Source organism: Phyllostomus hastatus, unplaced genomic scaffold (genome assembly GCF_019186645.2).
Source record: "Phyllostomus hastatus isolate PE091 unplaced genomic scaffold, TTU_PhHast_1.1 phas_scaffold_585, whole genome shotgun sequence".
In the NCBI taxonomy this organism is placed as follows: domain Eukaryota; kingdom Metazoa; phylum Chordata; class Mammalia; order Chiroptera; family Phyllostomidae; genus Phyllostomus; species Phyllostomus hastatus.
Window position 1 is genome coordinate 2,804,870 of NW_025334037.1, and position 23,769 is coordinate 2,828,638.

Below are 23,769 nucleotides of genomic sequence, written 5' to 3' on the forward strand. Positions count from 1 at the left end.
ATGTCTGCTCATCAACCTAATGGAGACCTTTGGAATAATAACCTTTATTCCTTTCCTCCCATACTTTCGTCTCCTCCTGGAGTCTCCATGTCCTTAGAAAGGCTGCTCCCAAATTCCTTCAACTACCCCCTTGCCAGCACCTGCAGGTCTGTAATTCCTTATTCTTTCTGCCTTCAACACCCTATAAATCTCACCTCCATAACCTTGTTCAGCTTTTCCACACCTGTTCCCTGGATGCTAGGTGCTAACCAAGAAAATCACAGAAGTGGGCAATTGAGACCCACCACAGCCTCTTGGTCTTCAACTTTAGCTGGCCCCCCACACCACCTGCTTTCAGCCTGTTCAGCCACCAAGCCAATTCCCCTTAGCAGACTTCCTAAAGCTTCTCCACACTCTAACAAAACCAGACCCTTCCGGCTTTACCTGCAAGACAGCCTGGAGGTTCCTCTTGGACCTCCCTCCATCCTGCCCTCAGGCCTCAGAGGCAGAAGGCCCTCTCTCGCAGTCCAGGGCCATGCCCACTGGCCTTGGACCCCATCCCCTCCTGTCCTTGCCCAGTCCCCACTCCCAGATTGTTGCTTCATTCTCTCCACATACATTCGGTCTGTTCCTCTAATGACTGCTTTCTCTCAGCTTCAAAAGATGTTCCCTTATTGCTTTCCTTCAAAATCAAATCAGGACACACACTTTCTCTCAACACCACACCCCTTCTGGTGGCTGGCCCACTTCTCTGTCCGTTGGTAGTGACCTCCGGAGAGGAGGAGTAGAAGAAGTCTACACTCGCTGGCTCCACCTCCTCACTCACTTCCCTGGACAAAGGCCCTCTTGCTACCACATCCTCCCAGACATTCCACAACCACCACATATGTCGTGGAGGACAAAACACTCCTGTGACATCAACTGTCCTCATTTCCAGGGTCAGGTGTCGGCGAAACTTGCCACCCTAAAGCCCCCAGAGGGACTGAGAGAGTGAACACTGACTCAGCCCATTTTGTTAGCATCACTTAAAAGATTTTAGTTTTCCATGAATGTCCTCATTCCTTTATTCAGCGTGCATTTACTGAGCACCTATAACACCCCAGGCCAGTATGACTGAGTGACTTCTGAATGGCCCAGAATATTCCAAGGAGCTACAGAAACTGCAGAGATGTAAATGTGTTCTGCAGCCCAGTTCTACACAAGTTAAGACCAGCAAGTCCTTTTTTCCTGCAGAGAAAAATGCTATAAAATTTTCTTTTTTAAGTGTGTCCTTCCTCCTGAGCCAACCTGCCCCACCACACACACACACACACACACACACACACACACACACACACACACGTGCGTGCATTCATGCATTTAATACTGTATGTCTGAGCAAGAAAAAAAAAAGAAAGCCATTCTGGTGATTGATTTAGAGGGCCCAGCTCTGCTAACATGTCCAGTATAACACAGTGCTAACCTCAAAGCCTCCACTAAAGTTCTGTGCTGGCAGGACTAATGCACAGCAAGAAACAGATTTCAGAAAAAGCAGCTGGGACAAAGGCAGTGTGGGGACAATGGAGTTAGCTGGGAAAATCAAATCTAAGAATCCATTTATGCCTGTGATATATTCTGAACACATCTACTTAGGAACTTTCTTGAAATAAATAAGCACATCCTTAAGCTGCCCTGATATAAACACCATTTAGATGTCCCCACTCAGTGCCACCAACTATTCCCAAATCCCAGGCCCAGTTTCTTATGCTTCTTCTTGATCACATTCTCAGCTAGTGGTGGCACCACCTCCTCCAGGGCCCCTTTGAAATGCACGGGGATGTCTGGGCCCCACAGGGTCACTGCTGCCCAGGGAGGGGCAGTGCCTCCCACTGAGTAGGGCAGTCCCACACAAGGAAGAACTGTCCCGCCCAAAATGCCACTGATGCCCTACTGAGAAACAGCAGCAAGGGGCAGTGCAGAATGCCACCCACTACTTGAGGGTCTGTATTTTGTGCAAAGGGCAGGAGAGCACTCACATGGACTATGAGAAAACCTCCCCACTTTCTGCTCCAATTAAATAAAAGAGGAAGTCCCTGGGTGGGGGGCGGGGTGGGGGGTTGTACCTGTGCTATTCAAGAGCAGACTCCCTCCTAACACAGAATGCTTACAACTAATCCTCTGTTGCTAGTTCACTGCTCTTGTCCTGGGCTTTCCTGGATGCAGTTCTCCAAGGCCGTCTGGAGTGGAGAGTACGTTACAGAAAACTCCAAGGTAGGTGTGGGAAGCAGTATCAGTCAATGCGGCCCTGCCGTTAGGAGAACCCTGGGGTTCGCCTGGGGAATTTCTCTTACCTGGGAGTTGAGTCAAATGAAAAGGCAGGCCAGCTTCCGTGTGCCAGCAAGCCTTGGCGGCAGGAGAGGCCTAGATGGAAGGAGGTGTCTCCTATTCCTGCCCGAATGCACACGGTGGCTGGCCCTCATCAATCAAGCAAATGGCTTCCATCCCAGAGGAACAGGGCACGTCTCCCATGCTCCCATCCCTGGGTCTCCAGGAAAAAAGATATCAGGACTAAAGGAAGAGGTACAGGCCCCACCAGACCTCACCTTGACTAAAATAACTAACACCACTAATAAAAGTAAGAGCAACCTCAACATATTGGTTGAGGACTTACTGTGTGCCAGGCATAGGGCTAAGAACCCCGTGTATCTCTCCATTTAATCCTCATAAAACTGCTATCAGATGGTTTTTACTCCATTTTACAGATGGGAAATCAGGCTCTGGGTTGAGGCTGTTAACTGGCAAAGCCAGTGTGTCTGAGCAGATTGCTAGGATGCCTTTGTTAGGAAACTCTCTTCACTTACTCAAAAACTCACCAGCTTGTTGAACAGACAGATCCATTTACCAACCAGAGGTGCACGAGCGCCTGCTCCTAGCCAGGCAGTGTGCTGGGCATAGTGGATGTGCTGGAGAACAAAGCACAATGCCTGCCCTCGGGGAACTTAAGATCTAGTGGTAAAGAAAGACCATTATTCAACAAGTAAACAAATTCACATATAGCCAGCCACTGTGAGTATGATCACATTTGTACATACAATACGAGAGCTATGATGCAGGGATTGGTGCAGAGATTGGAGAATGAGTTAGAGCACCGTAGGTGGGGTGGTCAGGAGAGACCACCTGAGGAAGTAGTCTTAGGCTGAGACCTGACGGATAAGAGGTGGGGAAAGTGGGGAGCTTTGGATCTGATGCAGTGGTCCTGCAATGCTGAGACTAGATGTCCTCCAACAGGGAGATGGTTGCCCCAGTTCCTGGGGGGAAGCGGGGACCCCAAAAGCAAGAAGCACATGCAGACTGCCCTCGTGAGTCAGGGAGCTGAGAGAGCTGGCTGCCTGTGTCCTGTGCGTCCTGGCCCGGGGTGCTTGGGCAGGGCGGTGTCAGTGGGGCGGGCGGGGGGGGGCCATTTTCAAATCTCCTTCAGCCCAGTCTCAGGGGCCTGCCACAAGATCTTCCAGGGAGAAAACTGCAAATTAGACTCAGTCTTCCTTTACATTCTAAGAAGAAGAGCATGCCCAGTGGTTGGATAACTCAGCTGCTCCCTCCCCTGACCTCTCACTACAGCCTTTACATACCCAGCAAGTGTGCTCTGACACCTCCCAGAGGCCAAGCTTCGTCATACCCCACTGGGGAGGCTCACTGTCCTGTCCCGTGTCCAGAGAATGTCCTGGGAGCAGAGGCCACATACTGAATGAAACCAGGGAGGCAGTCCTGAGTCCAGCTCTGAGCACGGGCTCTACAGTCAGGCAGCCAGGCCCTCCCACGTGGTAACTTTGTGCCCTGAGGCCCAGTTTTCTCCCCTGTACAAGTAGGTGAGAGCAGAACCCACTTCCCAGGGCTGCTGAGAGAATTAACTGAAATTGTACGTGCAAAAAAAGATGCTTAAATGTAAGCTGTTGTTAGTATTATTATCTTTGGGCAGACTAGCAAGCTCTCAAAAAAATGTTGACAGATTTCCCTGATTAGAACAAGAAACTAACGTCACTGAGCCCAGTTCTATGTCAGTGTTGGTGCCAGGCACATAGGGACTTGTTACTTTATTTAAACCTCCACACCCATGACATTTTCCTGACCGGGAAGCTGAGGCCCAGGGAGGTGGAGCGCCTTGTCAGAGAGAGCAGGGCCAACACGAGATCCAAACTCGGCTCCTCTGACGCTGGCTAGGGACCTGTTCTCGTGTCCAGAGAGGGCTGAGGAGCAAAGCTCTGAGGAGAATGGTGGGAGCAGCTTGGGAGGCTCAGCCTCCCTCTGGGTAGTGAGCCAGAACCACTTTCCTCAACGTTGGCCCACTGTGGTGCTGCTAATGACTGCTTCTTCCCAGCCTGTGGGAGCTTAATAAAAGTCATGCAAAACTCGCTGTTTAGCACTCTAATTGAAGAGTTTGGACGTGAAGAACATATCATGTGGAATGAATAACAAATCAGGCAGCTCCTATTTTAGCGCTGAAGCTAAAAAAGCTAAGGGAGCAGCCCTGAGTTCACCGTCACTCCTCGAAAGAGAAGATCACCACTGCGGCAGCCACATCCTTTTGCCCAGCACACCCACCCACGCCCTCCCTGGGCACCTGCACCCCACGCTGAACTGATGCGCTGGGGCCACCAGCTCTGCTCCACGTGTAGTGACTGAAAAGGATGTGGACACAAGGCGCTTTCCAAAAGCAGGGTGATGGAGAGGGAGCCCCGCCCTGTGGAAGCAGGCAGACTCTGAAGGAGGCAGTGCTGGGAGAGAGAGCACCTTTGCCAGCCTCCAGCTCCTTCCTCACCCAGGAGAGGACACTCTCGGTGTGACGCAGTTACACCTGCCCCCATGTTTGAAGCTCCGTGGGCCTGACTCCACCTCGTATTAGGAGTGGGGACTTGGGTACACCTTTATGTCTTTGAGCCAGCATCTTTAAAGTGGGAATAAGCTGACAAAGTGGTTTTAAGATGAAGTGAATTGACATTTGGAAGGTGTAGAGAGACTGACACAATAATTACATATAAACACACGTCTTATATAAACATAATGTATATTAGTAAACAAAAAATAACATAGTTAAGTAACATTTACTATGAAGCGTGTTTTGTTTTAAATTACAGATATTTAAGGTAAAGAGAAATGAAGTATCCTGTCCCAGGCGACACAGCTGAGACGTGGCTGAGCAGGGGTTCACACCCAAGCAGCCTGCTGGCCCAGCGCAGGCTAGATCACATTCATTCAGTGGGGCTGGAGGGAAGGAGCAAGACTGCAGGCTTCAGTAATGAAATGACTCACTCACTCATCAGTTACTGAGGAGCAGTCAGAGAGGAGCTCCTGAGCCCTGGGAGGAAGGCCGGCTGCAGTGGGCACCTGGTCTCCATGGATGCCTCCAAGGGCTGTAAGGATGAAGGGAGCCACTTCAGCCCTGGGGATCCTGGGTCGGGGAGGGGGAGGCATGGCTGCAGGTAGTCAGCCCTACTCATCCCAGGCTCAAGTACACCCCTTGTTCACCCTGGGAGAGGCTGCCCTTCGGTGTGACATAATAACAGCTACCATGATGTCCAGATGCTGGGCTAAGCATTGTCATATACAGACCATGAGCACCCTCACAGTAATTCAGGGTATGCTGCTGTCCTGCATCCACAGATGAAAGCATCACTGGGCATTAGCGAGAGGAAGCCACTTGCCCAGATCACACATGTGGTATGGGTGGAACTAGCACTAGACCCCAGCTTTGCCTCACCCCAAGCTTGTGAGTGCATTGTCACTCACAAGTGACCTGGGTCCCCTGGAGCAAGAACTACCCCCTCAGACAACCAGCCTGCACCCTGGACATGGAATTGCCACAAGGAGGAGCTGAGGGACTGCTGCCCAGAGGGAGTGCAGAGAACAGGGCCATCACAGGGCCGGCCCACCACACCACCCAGAGGTACCACTTCCTGTGCATCCTCTGGGAACCATGGCCCCTGGAACAATGCAAGGCTACAGTTCAGAGGCCAATAAATAAAGAGATCCAAATAACTCCAGCTCAACTAGGCTCCAGATAATGCAGGGCTGAAGAGACCAGTCACATTTGCAGGGCTGGCTGAGGCTCTCTTCAAGCTGTAACCCAGTCAGGGCCCTACACCACCATTCATCAGCGATCAGTGGGCACCTGGGCAATACAGCCATGTACAAGGAGTGGTGGAGGGCGCGATTTCATCCCTTCAGAGCCGAGGGGTAAACCCAGGGAAGTTTTACAAAACCTCACAGCCAATCAGTGCCTGAAACTCCAATTTATTTAGAAAGAAAAATCACAGAGAAGTGGAGAAATCTCTCAAAGTTCACAGAGAAGTGGCTGATGATTTAAATTCTTGGCCCACAAAATGAAACCTTTTCACTTGTCTCTGAGATGTTACTTGAAAGATCTGGGGGTTCAAGCACAATCCACGAGAGGCCTCTAACGTTCCATGCACTGCCACTGCGTAACTGCCAAGCGGGGGGCAGAGGGTGAGGATGATGGCATCACTGTGACCCCATGTGTGATTGGAAGTTTCTGGAGAAGTAGCATATGGAGAAATAAGCAAGTTTGTTCATCCATCTCTCTCTCTCTGTGTATATAGATGTATCGCCAAATAAGAATGTCCACAAATGATAAAGAAATTCCAAAAAGCAATGGTACCAAAGTCCATTACAATTCCACACTTTCCTTACTTTTATTATACACACTACCTGATCTAACACGGGAATTCAGCTCTGGATAAAAATAGAACATTTCTTTCAACTCAACTCTAATCTTTATACCTTGAGTCAAAAAGCACTTCCTGAAGCATAAATGTGGCGGCTTCAGTATTTCAAAAGCTTTAGAAGGAATTAAAGTCTCTTTCATCTTCCTTCTTCCACAGCCAAGAATTTACCTTCCCATAGGAAATTTTTCCTGGGTCTTTCATAGTCTAGAAGATTTAGGAAGAAAGAATGAGAGGACTCCCCAGACACTGTCCTGTCCTGTAGTCTCTCCTTTGATGGGCTAATGAGAACGTGGTTTGGGGCAGTACATTGAAAGTGGTTGCATTGTATGAACTGTAATGATGTATTAATAAGTGCCTGACTCCCTCTCTAGATTGGGACTCCGCTAGCTCAGGGACCTGGGCAAAGCTGCCTTTGTCTGTCATAATTCTTGGCTTAAAATACTAGTCAATGCATGTTTCTTGAATGAACAAATGAATGAATGAGTGAATGAATGAGTGACTGATTAAATAAGTAAGGAGTCTGTGGGGAGACCCTATTGTATTTTTCCCAGCAGAAGAAATTTTCCAAGCTGTTACACTAATTAGGACTAATATTCTCAGTTATTTTGAGAATTGCTTGAAATTTGCTGCTAATTTAAATAAAATGGTTATGTTTACTCATTAATTAATTAGCATGCTTCCCTGCAGCTTCCCCTCACTAATTTGGTTAGTTACACTATGCTTTCTCCTACCCAGGGCTTTCCCTGAGACCTGGGCCTATCACAACCATATCAGAGTGAACTTTTTAAACAAAATTTAAGCAAAATTTCTCAAAGCGTTTAAATACAAATGAGAACCCAGCCTCACTTTGTGGTCCAAGGTGTCTTTGGGTCCCTAATGTCTTAGGGCCCTACTGTCAGCCATGTGATAAGTTGCTGTCAGAGGAAAAATTAAAAAAAAAAAAACCCAATTCCTACTCCTGGACCAAATCAGTTTTTCAGGGGAAGTGAAACTTTCTAAAATATGAGAACTTCCTGAAAGACAAGCTATCGTATGTTTAATGAGTAAAACTGGAGAAGAAACTGGAAGTAAAATATAGGCATCCTTCCTAGTCCTGCCTTTGCCAGTAGCTTGTGGCGTGACCTCAGGCAGGTCAGTTCACCTCCCCAGAGGCCATTTCCTTGTTTTCTTACTTGTCAGAGGTGGGACTGATTTAGAAACCATCCAAAGCCATGTGACAGTGACCAGGCTTCCTGGGTATGCAGAAAACTCTGACTTCCCACATGCTCTACAGTTAGGCAGGACCAGGTGGCCCACTCTGGCCACAGGCTTGAGAGGAAGTCATATGAAGAACTGTCCAGCCAAGCCATGAAGGTCAGATTTCCAGTCACATTTTTTCTCCTCTAGGGGTGCTATGCATTGAATGCATACTTCAAAAATTCCTATGTTGAAGTCCTAAACTCCAGTACCTCCAAATGTGACCTTGTTTGGAAACAGGGTTGTTGCAGGTATCATTAGTTAAGTTAGGATGAGGTCAGGTAGGTGTAGGGTGAGCTCCTAATCCAATATGACTGGCATTGTTACAAAGAGGATGAATTTAGACACAGACATGTGCACAGGGAGCACAGGACCATGTGAAGCTAGAGTGATGCTGCCACAAGCCAAGGAGCTAACAGGAGCTCAGAGAGGGAACATATCCTTCCCTAGTGCCTCTGTAGGAAGCATGACCCTACTCAGGCCTTAATCTTGGACATCTAGCCTCCAGCACTGTGATACAACAACTTTCTTTTGTTCAAGCCATCCAGTCTGTGGTCCTTTGTTGCAGCTGTCCTAGGAAGCAATACAGGGGTAGAGGAACTTTGGCCAGGAACATACAACCCATCTGCAGGATGACCCAGTCCTCTTTGGCTCCCCCAGCTCACTGGGCAGGACAGATTCAACAAGTTCCTGTCACAGCAGAGTCCTTATACTGCCCTGTTCTGGGAAATGTATCTGATCTGAGGCTGATTTAAAGCAACCTTTCCTCTGGACAGTGACAGCTGTGCACCCCAGCTATGGGCCTGGTGGGAGAGGACAGCAGGACCCAGTGTTCCCTGTTTAGCCCAGGTACATGAGGATGCTGTGGCTTCGAGGAATGGGGAGGGGGATCGAAGTCTTTAAGACTTGCTATAGCTCACATCAGGAAGCTGACTTACAAAGCTTCAAGGGAAGACAGCTCCTGGTATTCCTGGCAAGCACAGGACAAACTCACAGATTCCCAGGCCAAGTGAATTCAAAACAAAAGAATTCAAGGTAAGTAGATCATCAGAGCTGGCAGAGCTTGGCATGGAGATGGCCAGTTCAGCTTCCTCACTTGCAGATACAAAGACAGGCCCAGATGAAACCAATCAGTGGTACTGGAGGTTAGAACTGTTGGCTTTGGGCAGAGGTATTGACCAAGAGGAGGAAGGAGGAGCCTTAGTGGGATGAGGGCTTCATGTGGGTGGTAACTGTACAGTGTCTACAAACATTGAAATTCATTGAGCAGTACACTGTGTGCTTTATAGTAAAATTATGTATCAAGAAAAAACTAAAACAAAATAAAGTCCCAGAGACAATTCAGGGGACATGACAAGTTGCTGCAAGATCAGGCTTAGGACTTAGGCTTCCTGATGCCCTGTTCCCTGTTGGTTCCCCTACTCCACTGTATTTTTGCTGCCATAGCAACTCAGTGATGCCCATCTATAGCTAGGCTTTGACCAGGGAAGAAACTCATGGAACATGGAACATGAGGTCAAGGAAAGTTAGTCTAGTGTGGTTTGGAGATAAAACCTTGAGGGTATTTACACTGAGCAAGGCTAAATGAGCTCTGTTATTATCATTATGGCAATACCGATGGCTAACATTTATTGAGTACTTACTATATGCCAGGCACTATTTTAAATGCTTTCACATATTAAATCTTCACAACAAGCCTTATGGTATATAGCATTATTAATCCATATTTTACAAATAAGAAAATAGGCCCAGATTTGAAAACCTGCCCAAGGTTATACAACTAAAAAGTGTCAAAGCTGACATTTGAATTCAGACAGTCTGGCTATAGAACCCATGCTCCTAACCATAACACAGATTGTCCCCACACTGAACCATCTGCAGACTGGCAGCCTCTGCTCAGACAGACACCCATCATGCCACAGGGGAAACACCAACATTTGTCTAATGGTCCAGGTAAGCACCAGCCCTGCAGATTTCCACATAGAGTCATTAAAAGCAGGCTCACCCATTATCTCTTGGATGATAAGTATTAAAAAACAGAAAGGGAATTTACCAAAAGGCCAAAGTACTTGTGACCTGGCCACCTTGGTCCACACTTGAGAACAAGGTAGGATGTTCTGAGCTGAAAATTTAGGTGCCCAAATGCATTAACAATCAGAGAAATGCAAATTAAAATCACAGTGTGATAGCACTACACACCCAATACAATGCTTATAATTCCAAATGCTGGCAAGGTTGTACAGCAACCAGTACTTTAATATATGGCTGGTGGTAGTAAAAACTGATATGACCAATTTGGAAAACTGTTTGAAATATTATTAGTTGGCTCTGGCTGTCACAACAAAACCCCACAGGTGGGTTGGCTAAACAGCGTAAATTTATTTTCACATGGTTCTGAGAAGTCCAAGATCAAGGTGCTGGCTCATTTAGTGTCTGGTGAGAGCTCTCCTCCTAGCTTGCTGTGTCCACCTTCTTCCTGTGTCCTCATACGATCGAGAGAGAGGGAGGGAGCTCTCTGGTGCCCCTTCTAATAAGGACACCAATCCTAAAGGATCAGGGATCCACTGTTGTGACCCTCTATATCCTAAATTACTTCCTTGCTCCACGTACAGTCAGGATTAGTGAGCATTTCCACATATAAATTTTGCAGTGACACAGTTCAGTCCATAGCTTTCTGCTCCTGGCCCCTCACTCCCCAGATTTATTTCCTTCTCTCATGTAAAATATAGTCAATTCATCCCAGCAGCCCCCAAAGTTTTAATTCATTCCAACATCAACTCTAAAGTCTAAGGTCCAAATAGCTTCTAAATCAGACATGAATGAGATTCGAGGTATGATTTATCTAGAGGCAAAACTTCTCTTCAGCTAAGAACCTGTAAATTGACAAGTTATGTGCTTCCAAAATATGATGATGGGACAGGTACATTCCAAAAGGGAGAAACTAGAAGGGAGAAAGGGCTGATGGGTCCAACCAAGTCCTAAACCCAGCAAGGCAAATTCCACGAGATCTTAAGGCTCAAGAATGATCCTCTTTGGCTCAGTGGTCTGACCTCCAGGCCCAGTGTGGTGGCAGCATCGTCCCCATGGCTCTACAGGGCTCCCCGCCCCTTTGGCTCTTTGGGGTGGTCCTGCCCAACCTTCTCGCTACTTTTGTCCCACCCAGAGGCACCTTGCAGGGTCATCCTGGCCCACTGAAATCAAGAGGCAGGATCACCCTTTGAGGAAACAGACTTACCTTTGGGCCTGTGGTGAGCGTGGCAGCCCTGACAATCTCTGAATTGCCTTCAGCACCATTCTTCCCTTTTCTTCAGGAATAGAGCCTATTCACAACTGAACAGCTTTATGGTCCCATCTTGGAAATGCCAAGAGTCCAACAGCCTGCCTTCATCCTGTCTCCCTTTCTCTTTAGTTCAAACTGGGAGAGTCTCTGCTGGTATAGCTCCATCTCTATTTCTGGCTTCTGTCACTGAGATGGCTGATTCACTCCGTGAGTCCCACCCATGATCTCTTAGTCAAATGGTGGCTCAGTCACACTTCTAGTATTCTCTTCAGAACAAGCTTCCTCATGTTTTTACAATATGGGTAGGCTGAGAATTTTCCAAATCTTTAAGTTAAGGTTGAATGAAGTCATGAGTAGAGTCCTGATCTGATAGGATTAGTGTCCTTTTAAGAAGACACACCTGAGAGCTCACTCATTCCCTCTGTCTTTGCCATGTGAGGTCACACTGAGAAGGTGACACCTGGAAGCCAGAAAGAGAGTTCTCACCTGAAACCAAATCAGCTGGCACTTCCATCTCAGACTGCCCAGCCTCTAGAACTACGAGAAAATACATTTCTGTTTAAGCTGCCCAGCCTGTGGCATTTTGTTTCAGCAGCTCTAGCAGACTAATACAGGCAGTGTCTACTGAAAGTGAACCTATGTCAACCCCATGACTCAGTGATTCAACTCCCAGGTATAACACAAAAGAAATGACTGCATATGGGCATCAAAAACCATGAACAAAGATTATCACAGCAGCAGTATCTGTAATACATCCAAACCGGCAATAGCCCATGTGCCCATCAGCAATAGAATATATAGTGAATATGCTATATTCACAAAATGGATTACTACATAGTAATAAAAATGAACAAATTACAACTACATGTAACAGCACAGATGCACTTTATGAATATGCTGGTAAAAGGAAGAAGCCAACATGAGAAAGCATACCCTGTGATTCTATTTATGTAAAATTCCAAATAAAGCAACAATACCCTTTTTCTTGATCTGGGTGCTGGTTACAGGTGTATGTTTGCTCTGAAAATTTATTAATCTGTACATTTTAATTTGTCCATTTTCTGTACCCTATGTTATGTGTAAATACAAGGTTTACTTGAAAATAGGCATCCATCACAAAAGTCATATCGTTGTAAGAGTGAAGAATGAGTTGCTATGTGGTGTGGTGTGGGGACAGTGTGATGTGCTGACCCATGACCGACCAGTCAATGATGTCACAGCAGCTCAGCACCAGAACAAACGAGGTGGTGGAGGTAATGGTGGGCAATCACCGGGAAGCCTCAGCACAGTACATCGGGCGACACACACATCGTAACATCTATCCTTCAGTTACATGTTTAGGAAGGTAACGACTCTTTGAAACACTAGCTTGTAATTACACAAATGTATGTATCTTCTATACTAAAATATCTTTTTTTAAATCATTGTGCACTTCTGGAGGTAAGATAAGTAAACTCTGAAAATGTTGTCAAGTCAGAACAGGTTAGTCTATGGCATTCTTGGTTGATGATTGTCCATCATATTTCATTGAATAAACCATTTCTCTTGCCTGTGTCCTTGACATCCTCTTTGGGTATGTGAAGCCCAGGCTATGGATGGGCGGGCATAGGACGGCGTTTCTAGGAGAACTCATTTCCCTGGTAGCTGCCCTTCAGTCTCCACCAAGAGAACGTCGTGGAGTTAGAAAGGGCCTTACGGCTATAAATTTGGGCCCCAGCTGCAATCTACTGAGGGACAGAGCCTGAAGGCTGTGAACTGGCACTCTGAAAGGACTCTCAGGTATCCGGGAGTCTGGGGGAACCTGGGTTTCTTCCTGCTAGGGAAGGGCACGGCTGCCAGAGCCAGGCCTGCGGTTTTCCTGTGGGCCCCCAGAGCAGGCAGGCAGTCCTCTTTAGAACTACTGCCTTTCTTGCCCTCCACACTGGAAGATCCTGGCATCCTGGCACCTGCTCCCCCGCCTCCTTCCAGATGAGGCAGGTAGGATTCTCCTTTTTGGCTCATGATGACACTTCCTAATGAAAAGCCCCCGATGCCCCTGGGCCCAGAGTAATGACAGAGTTTAACCATCCTTCCCCACACCAGCCACACACGGCCCAGCCTGGGACGGGAGCTCTCAGAGCACTCACCTGGGGTGTCATTCCATGGCAGATATACACGATGGGAACATTCTCTGTGTCTGGGCCCTGATCAAGACACAAATCAGTCTTCATAGAGTTCTGCAGCTGAATACCAGGGCAGGGGCGGCCACACCAAAGGGAAAGGAACAGAGAGACAAATGCATCAAATCAGGAGAAACAAGCTTTCCACTGAGACAGGCTCTATTTTCGCAATCAACCCAAGGCCCCTTGAATACTATGGAAACCAGCAAGCACTAGCTTCTGCTTTGTATAAAAGTGCTAAGGTTAAGACCAGCCCCTTTGAAGGAGAAGTATTCACATGTTAAACAGCAAGCTGGGCCTGGGGAGCTGAGTCAGTTTAGGTAAAAATAAAAGGTACACATGCACGCACATACACGAGATAGTGCTAGGTGTTTCCTCTCCATTTCCACAGGACTGGCACAATGGCCTTCAGAGGTGCCTGGACAGATAGAAGTGTTTGCTCTTGAGGGTTGGGAGAAGTGAGCAATATGCTAGCTATTTGGGGGGCCTGGGACCAGGCCCTCTCTGCTTCCTAAAGATCCAGCAGTGGTTGGCCAGGCCCCAGTAGAGGCCCGGTTGATGAGAGTTCTCCACAGTGGCGGGGTTTGGCAGGTGAATAAGAGAGAAGAGGGCCAGGGTGGGGGCAGGGGAAGGAAGGTAATTCCTAGCTCCACCTACAGGCATAAGACAATCAACAGAACAAATGTGGTGGCCACTAGAATGATAAGGCTACTTAGATTGGGGGCGGGGCATCAGTTGGGCCGTGTGCACACAGAGAAACTCAGTTGTGATCAAGGAGGAGGTGAAGCATGAGGTGGACAGAATTAGAGACAAGAGAGATCACCCTGCCCCTGCTGGTGGTTTTAGTGGCTCCCCAGCTCGAGTGCCCATGTCCAGGTGTACTCCAGTTCCTGTGTCCATAAGACCTCTGTGGTATCTTTACCCACCTTAACTTGAGCTAGCTTAAATAGCTTTTCTTGGCAATCAAAGCATTCTGTTTAGAATGAGGAGGCTGGAAATAGAAATCCAGGGGGCCCTGGCCAGTGTGGCTCGGTTGGAGCATTGACCCATAACTGAAAGGTTGTGGGTTCAATTCCTGGTGAGGGGATGTAACTAGGTGGCTGGGTGTGTACAGGAGACAACCAATTGATGCTTCTCTCTCACATCGATCCTGTCTCTCTTCCTCTCTCTCTGGAAGCAATGAAAAATGTCCTTAGTGAGGATAAAAAACAAAATCCAGGGGGATACCAGGGCAATGGACCACAGGTGAGTCATCTGTTGGGGAAAGCCAGCGACAGGCCATGGCTGAGCTTTGATAGTCCTGACAGATTGTGGCAGGGGCTGAGAGACCCCAGTTAAGGGATGTAAAATGGAACAGACAGCCAGAGGTACATGTGTGGTCTGCACATACCCTGTTCTTGACAGTGGACAAGGAACAGAGTCAAATTCTTTTCTCTTGAGCTTCCTTTCCTTTACTGGGTGATAGCAGCTCAGTCTCAAACTCATGGTGCAGAGGTTCTGAAGAAATATGAGCATGTGCCAGCTCCCTAGGCAGGGCCCCAGAGGCATCTACGTAGCAAATCCTCTATGATAAACCAACTGCTTGGCTGGCCTGTGTGGGAGGAGCACATGTAAACACTCTGGACTTCTCCCGCAGCAGGAAGATGGGTGGCACATCTGAGGCCTGACACTGTAACCATTAGTGAGGTGTTCTAGCTGCTTCTGCAAAGAGAAAGGCCCAGAGACCCCTGATGTCAGACTTGGTTCTTTCTGGGATCTCAGTCAGCCTCTGAGTGAGGATGTGGGTGGGGTCTCTGATACAGCCCACCTTGCCTGTGTCATCACTTTCCCATTAAGCAGGTGGTCTATTGACACAGTCAGAAGAGAGACTGAGATGGACTCCTGGCTCCAGCTGTGTGGTCTTGGAAAAAGCAACATAATTCCTTCTTGTCTGCTTTCTTCTCTGTCAAATAGAAATAAGAGTGCCAACCTCATAGGGCTGTTACAAGGCTGAAGAGAAACAATATCTACAAGAGCTTAGCTCAGGACCTGGCAAACGGCAAATGTGCAAAAATCGGTAGATCCTCTTATTACTGCTGTACTTTCCTGAAAGCCATTCATGGAAACCAGCTTTTGTGACTGCTTCTATGTTCTGGGTACCACTGAAGTGCGTTCCATTCATTATCCCACCTAATCCTCAAAATAACCTAGCCAGGTCGGTAATATTAGCTCTGTCAAGGATGAGGGCCCACGGTCAGAAGCTCCGCCTCACCGCTCTGTCTGTAATGCTATTTATTGTCACTGCATGGGTGCCCTGCTTTGGCCTTCTCTTGCCTGACTAAATCCTCCTCTTCCTTTGGTTCTCAGCTTCTCTGTCACTTTGGAAGCCTTTCCTAACCCAAGTCTCTATGTGAACCCACTGCTCTATGCTTCACCAGGACTCCCACTTCTCTTATTGTAGCACTTAGCATACTGCATGCTGGTTGCTTCTTCACTTGCCTGTCTCTTCTATTAGTAAGTCACCAGACCAGGTCTCAGTCTTTCTCACGGGTCAGCTCTGGTACACAGTAGACAGTAAATACATGTGGAATGAATGAATGAATAAAATAAACAAATGAATGGCATCCCTAAATGAATGGTATCATAGCTGGACAAGTGGCAGAGCCCCAGTCTGTCTGTCTCCAAAGTCTAGGGTCTTTCTGTTGTGTAAATAGCGACAGTCCTGAGACTGGGAAAGATGCCCCATGAGACGGTATGACTAGAACCTTCAAGGTCTTGTAAATTGTTAAGATTACACAGTGATTAAGTAGCAAAGCTAATGTCCAGAAACCAGGCATATCTGTTTTCAGATGCTGCTCCAGCTCTACTGTCAGCACCAGAACTGGAAGTTCTCCAAAGCCACTCTGTCTCCCAGACATGGAGCTCAATGATCCAGGGGAAACCCATGCCCACAGGACAGGTCCACAACCTGCAGCCTGCAGGAGTCACTAATGGGGCCTATTAGTGGATTAATGGAGTGGTTTATAGACTTGACACTGGCCCAACTGACAGTCCCAGGGGGTTATTTGACCTGAGCAAGGTGGTTTAGGCGTGGGTTGGAAGGGAAAATAAGAAACTCTGTGTCTGAGAAGACATCTGGTCTCTCCATTTCAGAATAAAAATGATCACCAGGAAGAGCATTTTAGCCCCAGCAAATCCTCTTGCTCTTGAGGCAGCATCCTGCTTTGCCTGCCTTCACCCTATTGTCCTCACTGAGGGTTCATTATGCTCCCTGAAAATCAAGTGCATCTATGCTCATGTCAGAGGTGAGCCTGTGGGGGAGGTGGTGGGAGCTATGGGGAGGCTGGCAGGGCCCTACACAGTGGCTGGCAGATAACCACACAGGGTCAGAGCCCTCCATCAGCCCCAGGGACTGGGTGTGGCAGTGAGAATGCTCCATGGTCAACCTGCTATATGTGTTCGGAAGAGGGGACTTTTTTGCTTGGAAAACAAGAATGTCTCTGACCAAGACCCAGAATTGCAATGGCTGCATGCACACACCTCCACTGTTACTGCTTTCCCTGCATCTTTGGCTGAATTTGGCTGATACTGTTTGGTTACAACTGACAGCTTGGTGAGAGTCTAGAAGCTTGATGAGTCTAGAAGCTTGCCCTGGCTCAGAGGCTGGGGGCCCATAGTTTCTCTGGAGCCACATTAGCCTAACTGTCCTTTTTGGGCTGGCAGCAACAATGGCCAAACAGCACACACAACTTGGTATAGCAGTGTGGGGGCACCAGTAGCAACTGTGTCCTCAGAATGGTGCTGGGGAGGTCAGTGGGCTAATGGGCACTTCACAGGCCAATGTGTTTCCATGGTGACAACAGGATCTTGAGTTTCAGGTAATAACTGGGCAGCACCAGCTAAGGACATTCCAATTATATCAGCCTGAGAAGTGGAGAGGCAACTGGGCCAGTCTCTGAGGACATGGCAACCATACCACAGGGACTCTTGTGGGAGGATTGACCCCTCCCTGCAGGCTGGCCTCCAGGGAGGAGAGGTTCCTGGGATCTTGGCTCTGTTTCTGTTAGAATCCGAGGATGTTAGAGTTGGGAGGCCCAGAGAGCACACTCACAGAGTGCACCAAGGCCAATTCTTGCACAAGGATCCATTGCCTCCCAGGCAGAGGCAGAGCCCATCGTGAGACAGGCCTTGAACTCCATTCTGACCACAGGCCAGTAAAGGAAGAGGCCTCAGTTCTCCTTCAATGTTTCGTCCTGGGACATCAGAAAGGTCTGAGGGGACACTCTCTAAGGGCAGGAACTGAAGTGATATCAGCAGCTGATGTTTCACCCTCAGTGTCACTACTGATTATGTGTGCACAGATGGGTAAGTCACTTTGCCTCTCTGTTTCCTCATCTGTAACACGGGGTGAGGTAGGTAGCCCCCCGCCACCCAGGGGGTAGTTTTGAGGGCTTGACTGTCAAAAGAAAAAAATTATGTGTTTGTTTAGTCAGCAAATATCAAGTAAGAGACCCTCAAATTAATCAGGTGTCATTTAAAATGCCATAAGAATACTATGGTCCTGGGGATACTGGAAAAAATGAGAGAGTTTATCACATCCAAAGTACTTTAACCTTAGATATTACACACGCATACACATCTTATGCTTTCTCCTACCCCTCTGCAGCATGAACACACTGAGGCCCACAGGGCAGGTGTCCTGATCAGGACTAGAACCAGGTCTGCCTGAATCCAAGCCCTGTGCCTTGGCCTCCACCTTGCTGCCTCCCTCAGTGGGACTGCTCTGTGCCAGTCAACAAGCTGTACTAACATATCCCTCAAAATACAGCAAACTCAAGAAGGTTCTATTTCCCAGAACCCCTCTCAGGAGGCTGTGGGTGAGCAGAGTCATGCAGGCTGGTTGACAGAACCTTAGGCAACCATGTTTGGGGGACATGGGTGTTTGTTATATGTCCTTGTGAACTTAACCTAACTGCAGGTTTTTGTTTTATCACGTGGAATAGGCAGGTTTAGGGCCAGAGCTGAATTGCTTAGGACTGTTCAGGAGAGTCTAAGCACCTCTTCTAAGGAACTGGAGAGGTTTGGTGCAAACCAGACCAAAGACTGTCTTGCATGCAGCTCTGGAAGCCAGCCTCTCAGCCACAGGTCTACTGCCGGCCCATGGAGGAGGCTGAGAGGCTCTTTCCCTCCTTTCCCCTGACTGTCTCTGGGCTTGCTCTCTGTCTGTGGCTGAATGGAACTCCGAGGGACCGGCTCCTTACCACCCCATAGGCGATGATGTCTGAGTACATCCTCATCTCTGGGTACACGCTGACCAGGTACCACCGGAAGGTCTTGCACTGCAGTTGTTTCCTCAGAGCCTTCCTTGCAGTAATGTCCCCGATGTCGATTCCTGAGTCCTACACGGGGATGCAAACGCAGAGTTGCAGCCACCACTGGGGCACAGCTTCTCCCCAGACCTCCCCAATCAGATTCCCGGGGACTGTCTAATGAGGGGACAGTGGGAACTTAACTCACGTTTCCCTACACATACCTTAACCCATAACCATCCCCATTTGGAGTATGGAACATGAGCTTGATGGGGACTGTCATCAGGGGCCACTGAAAATAAATCCTTAAGTTTTAAACTAAAAAAAAAGCTGTAGTCCAGCTGTAGGTGGGAAAGTGAGAGGAATACAGTCAGAGGGAGCTTTTCCCTACCTCAAGAGGGAAATGAGAGGTTCTGAGTGGGGAGGGGAGAGGGAGGTGGAAGGGAAAAGAGCTGAAATGGGATAATGCTAATTCTAATACTATTCCTAATAGTCATGTGCTAGGCTTTATTCTGCATGAGACAGACATATGTGTTTATATTTATATACTTAGATTTCTTTATATTGTTTTATTTAAACCTATGGATTAGGTGCAAACAAGGAGTTAAGATAAAGAGAGGTTCGGTGACCTCTTTGGTGGCCTGCCTGAAGCCCCACACTTGACAAATGGAGCTGAGAGTTGAACCCAATCAACCTGGGTCTGGCGTGTGCACTTTTCAACCTTACCCTGTGAATTTGCAAGAGCTGGCCCTTCTGCTGCCTCAGGCCAAGCCCCTGTGAGAGAAGCAGACTCCCTTTTTAAGCCGAGGGTCTCAGCATAGACAATACTTGTGTCCCACACTTCCCAGGTGTTTCAGAAAGGTGGTCCCTGAGCCATCCAGGTGCAGCAGGCAAGGAGCAGTAATGGAGGCATGAATGTGCCCTTGAGTGAGGGGGGAGAGAAGCCCTCATGTTTCTGGTGGCCCCAGAGCAGAGTGGACAGCATGAGTCCCTGGGCCTGCACCCCAGCCATGGAACCGGGTGCACAGTCCACTGGGAAAGAGCCAATGCCGCTGCAGACAGTGGGGACTCACTGACATCTCAGGGGTAACACCGTGGAGCTAGGGGCTGTGGGATCTGATGAGACAGATGCCTGAGCGCAGACAGAGGAAGACAGAGCAGTACAGCTCTCCCACTGACACTGCGGTCCACATGGTGGCTGCTCCAACGCTCTGGTTCCAGTGTCAGCTCTGGGGATCCAGTACTGCGGGCTGGCAGATAGTGAAACTGACAGAGTTCAGGTCTGAGATGTCTGAGAAAAACCACACAGATGGCTGCTGCATGTACCGGAACATGATCGTAGCAAGTTTTTGATATCAGACAATGGGGGCTTGTGTAAAGACAAAATATAAATGTAGAAGAAATGCATTTCTTTTTGCCCAGCAGAGTTCAGGTAATATAAAAATTTAAACCTGCTCCAGCCAGAAGGTTGAGGATCCTAGGGAGAAATTTCAGCGGGTACTTCTTGACAACCTCATCTGTCATTTGTCGAGTCTCGGCCCCTGCCCCGCGCCCTCCCAGCAACTGCTACTTGGCCTCTCTGCTGGACCCTGGTTCCACGAGCAGGAAACACGTTGGACTCATCTCTGTGTCCCTGGCCTAGCACCTCACCTGAACGGCCCTGACAAACCCAAGTGGAGACAATATTCATGAAGTGGCAAACACAGCAACTGGCAATATAGAACCAGCTCACCCTCCCAACCCCTCCTCCCACGCCATCCCAAGGGATCTCTGTTAAGTACTAACCCTTCAAACTTGTCTGCACTTTATCCTTGTATCACAAAGCTATGCACCTGGACCCAGGCCTTCCCCTTTCATGGTATAATTGCCTTTATATGAGACAGATTAACACTGTGCCTCAGCTTTTACTGGGAGCCACTAGAAGAGCTTGTTTCAGGAAGGTCTCTGTTTTCCTAAAATTCTGGGTTCCCATGGGAAACCTTTCTTTCTACTCTCAGGATCAAGGGAAAGTTTGTCTCCCTCCTAGTTAAAGGTGGAGAGATGCAATCTGTAGGGGTCTACCTGTACTCTAACTTCTAAGAGACTCAAGAATCAGAGTTTCCTCAGTTTATATTGTGGGATTTCATGACCCTTTCCTCCGCTCATTTATTAATTGACCTACGCCTTTGTGCTTTAATGGGTTGGCACTTCTGCACTGAGTGTTTGCTGTAAACTGCATCAAGCTCTTTCAGAGCAGGGGGCAGAAATTAAGAAATAAGCAAACTTTCTCGGAGAAGTTCACCTTGGCCCTTGTTATTAGAAAACAATACATGTATCTTTCTTCCTTTGCTGAGTACTTAGTGGAGTGGGTTGAAGCACATCTCCCCAAATTTTTGCCTACCTGTACTTCCTAATCTGACTTTATTTGGAAATAGGATCTTTGTAGATATAATTAATTAGATACATTGAGATGAAATCACTGTGGATTTAGGGTGAGCCGAAGTCTTTATAAGAGAAAGGAGAGGGACGTTTGGTCATGGAGAGAGAGGCAAAGATTGTAGTGATGTATCTATCAGCCAAGGAATGCCAGGGGCCTCCAGAAGCTGCAACAGGCAAGAGAAGACCCCCTCCACCACAGCCTTTGGAGGAAGCACTGCCCTGCAGCACTTAGACTGTGGGTGTCCAACTGCCAGAACTGTGACGGAATACATTTCTGCTGTTGGAAGCCACTCTGTGGTAACTTCATTTGGAGGCCATAAGAAACTCATATACTTAGCCACACAAGAAGCTGTCCAGTATTCCTGCCTGGGTCATGCACCTGCACACTATTGCCTGTAGCCAGACCTAAAGAAGGACCATCACATGAGCACCATGGGGAGTCATTCCTGACAGTCTGTCTTCTAGCAAGAAGCAGCAGGAGCAGGTCTGGAGGCCCTGAACCCTGTGTAAGAAAATACCAATGCTTTGCTGCACACTGACTTTCAGTTTGTTGAAAAGCAAACTGATTTTCAATTAAAGTAGAAGGAAGCAAGAGCCAGAGGCTCCTCTAGCCTTCTAAATGCTTGAGACTGGACATGGTAAGGGAGTGGGTGTGAGAGTCACTTCTGTTCAGTGCACAGCCTACGAGGACTCAGCATAGAGGGCAGCAGACAGGATGACTGCCTAGCAAGGCATTTTAAAGCTAGGTGCAAAAGCAGAAGGTGTAGCAATAACATCAACAAGAGTTAACACTTACCTAGTGCTTTCCATTTGCCAAGCACTGATTCAAGTCTTTACAGATTGTTAACTTACTTAATTCTCAAGACAGACAGGAGGCAGGGTTGAGGGTTCCAGCTCTACATTTGAGCTGAGATGAAAGGTTAAGTAAATAGAACACAGATGTGCTCACAATTGAGCTGAAGGTATAGTATTGGGACATCACCACAAGGGCATCTGGGCAAACATGGAGGCCACGCAGCAACTACACTCCCTCTGTCTTCTTTGTGTTTCACTCAGCCTTACTGGGTGCCTGGCATATGTTAGGTGCTGTCCTAAGCACTGTGTATCCATATAGGAAGAAGTCACAGTCTGCCAGAAGGAGAGTCTGGAAGACCCAGACAAGTAAACAGACTCTCTGCACACTGTTTGAAGCATGGAGGGAAGAGAGAGAGGAGGGGCCCTTAGTCTACCTCATGGTGTGGGGTAGCTAGGACAATGGGGAAAGGGAAGTGAGCAGTCAAGGAAGGCTTCCTGGAGCAGGTGATGCTGAAGGTGAGTTTGGAAAGATGAGCATGATAAGCTAAACAAGTGTTGCCCAAACTCGGCTGCCCCAAACCAGCACCTGGAGGACTTTTTACAGATCCTGGTACTACTATACATCTATTCATCAGAATCTTTGAAGAAAAGACCCAGAATTACTATTTTTGTTAAGTTCTCCAAGTGATTCTGCTGTAGTTGGTCTGCAGATCTGCTTTTTGGAGCCACTGACCAAGGGAGGAAGGGATGATTACACACACGGCCAGCAGATTCGTTTGTTAATAAGCATTAACAGGTTTCACTGAGTTCTGACCACATGCCCCGCCTTGTGCTTGGCATGTTGACACCAATAGGAATAACACAATCTGTCAGGAAGCCCCTGGTCTAGTGGAGTGGTTCAAAGCCTGGGTGGACATTAGAATCCCTGAGGAATTTTCCAAAAATAAAAGGATCCCTGATCCTCTTCCAAACTAATTAAGTCATAATCTCAGGGCTGAAGCCCAAGTGATTTTCAAGTCCAGCCAGTTTTGAGAGGCTCTGGTCTCTGAGAGAGGGACTCAGATAATAGAACATTCTTTTATAGGGTGGTGGCACAATGACAGAGACATCCATGCAAAAAGGAACATTCTCCCCAGCTCGCACCGGCTCCCCAGAGGGGAGGTCAGTGGGGCTGCATGTAAGAGGACAGAGGGGAACTGGTGAGAGTGGAGGCTGGGAAAGAGGATTTGCACAGGAAATTCCAAGCTGAGAGGACAAAGTTGGCAAACACACAGAAGTGAGACATTCACTTGGAATGGACATCCAGCATGGAATGGACAGGTTGCTATGGGCAGATTTTCAGGAAACACATTGACCCCCTTTCTTCTCCATCTAAGGCTTTATCCTGGACAATCACATCTCATTTGCCTTTCTGGTATTCACCACCACTGCCCTGCCTTCACTTGGTTTGAGTTATCCTCCTGAGGAGTCACAGACAGGCACTGAGTTTCATCATTTCCAATTATTTTTAACTCTGTTCTCATTGGATTTGCTATGTATTTCAACATCTAGCAGCTGCAATTGGGGGAGAAGGTCTGCAGGTTTGGGATACAGAGAGAAGGGAGCAGGAGTATGAACAGGACTCTAGTCCTTTCAAGAGCCTGGGGATCTACAATACCTCATTGGTGAGCTCCTGGGAGTTTCTAAGTGTAACATTTTTCTACCAGAGGACACCCACCACAGGGCTCAGCGTGCTGCCCAGAACACTGTGATCCAACACCCACAGCCACAGATGGGCCCAGAAGGCACCTCTGTTTCCTTAGAAACACTCCCACTGTCAGGGATGCAATCCTGGGGCTGGTTCATTAGGGTTGGGCACACGCTGACTGAAACTGATTGGCTTCTCATTCTTCCTC

At 47.9% G+C, this 23,769-nt stretch overlaps 1 protein-coding gene across 2 annotated transcripts in view; it reads right to left on the reverse strand.

Moving 5' to 3' along the window:
* The window catches only part of GALNT18 (polypeptide N-acetylgalactosaminyltransferase 18), a 322,614-nt gene that overhangs the window by 30,722 nt on the left and 268,123 nt on the right, over nucleotides 1–23,769 (reverse strand). The window contains exons 8-9 of one of the 2 annotated variants that reach the window (XM_045825817.1): nucleotides 18,614–18,751; nucleotides 13,341–13,436 (exon numbers count right to left, since the gene is read on the reverse strand). In XM_045825817.1, the coding sequence (XP_045681773.1) occupies nucleotides 13,341–13,436; nucleotides 18,614–18,751 (234 nt within the window). The remainder of the gene's footprint in view (nucleotides 1–13,340; nucleotides 13,437–18,613; nucleotides 18,752–23,769) is intronic. The other variant, XM_045825818.1, reaches the window with a different exon arrangement.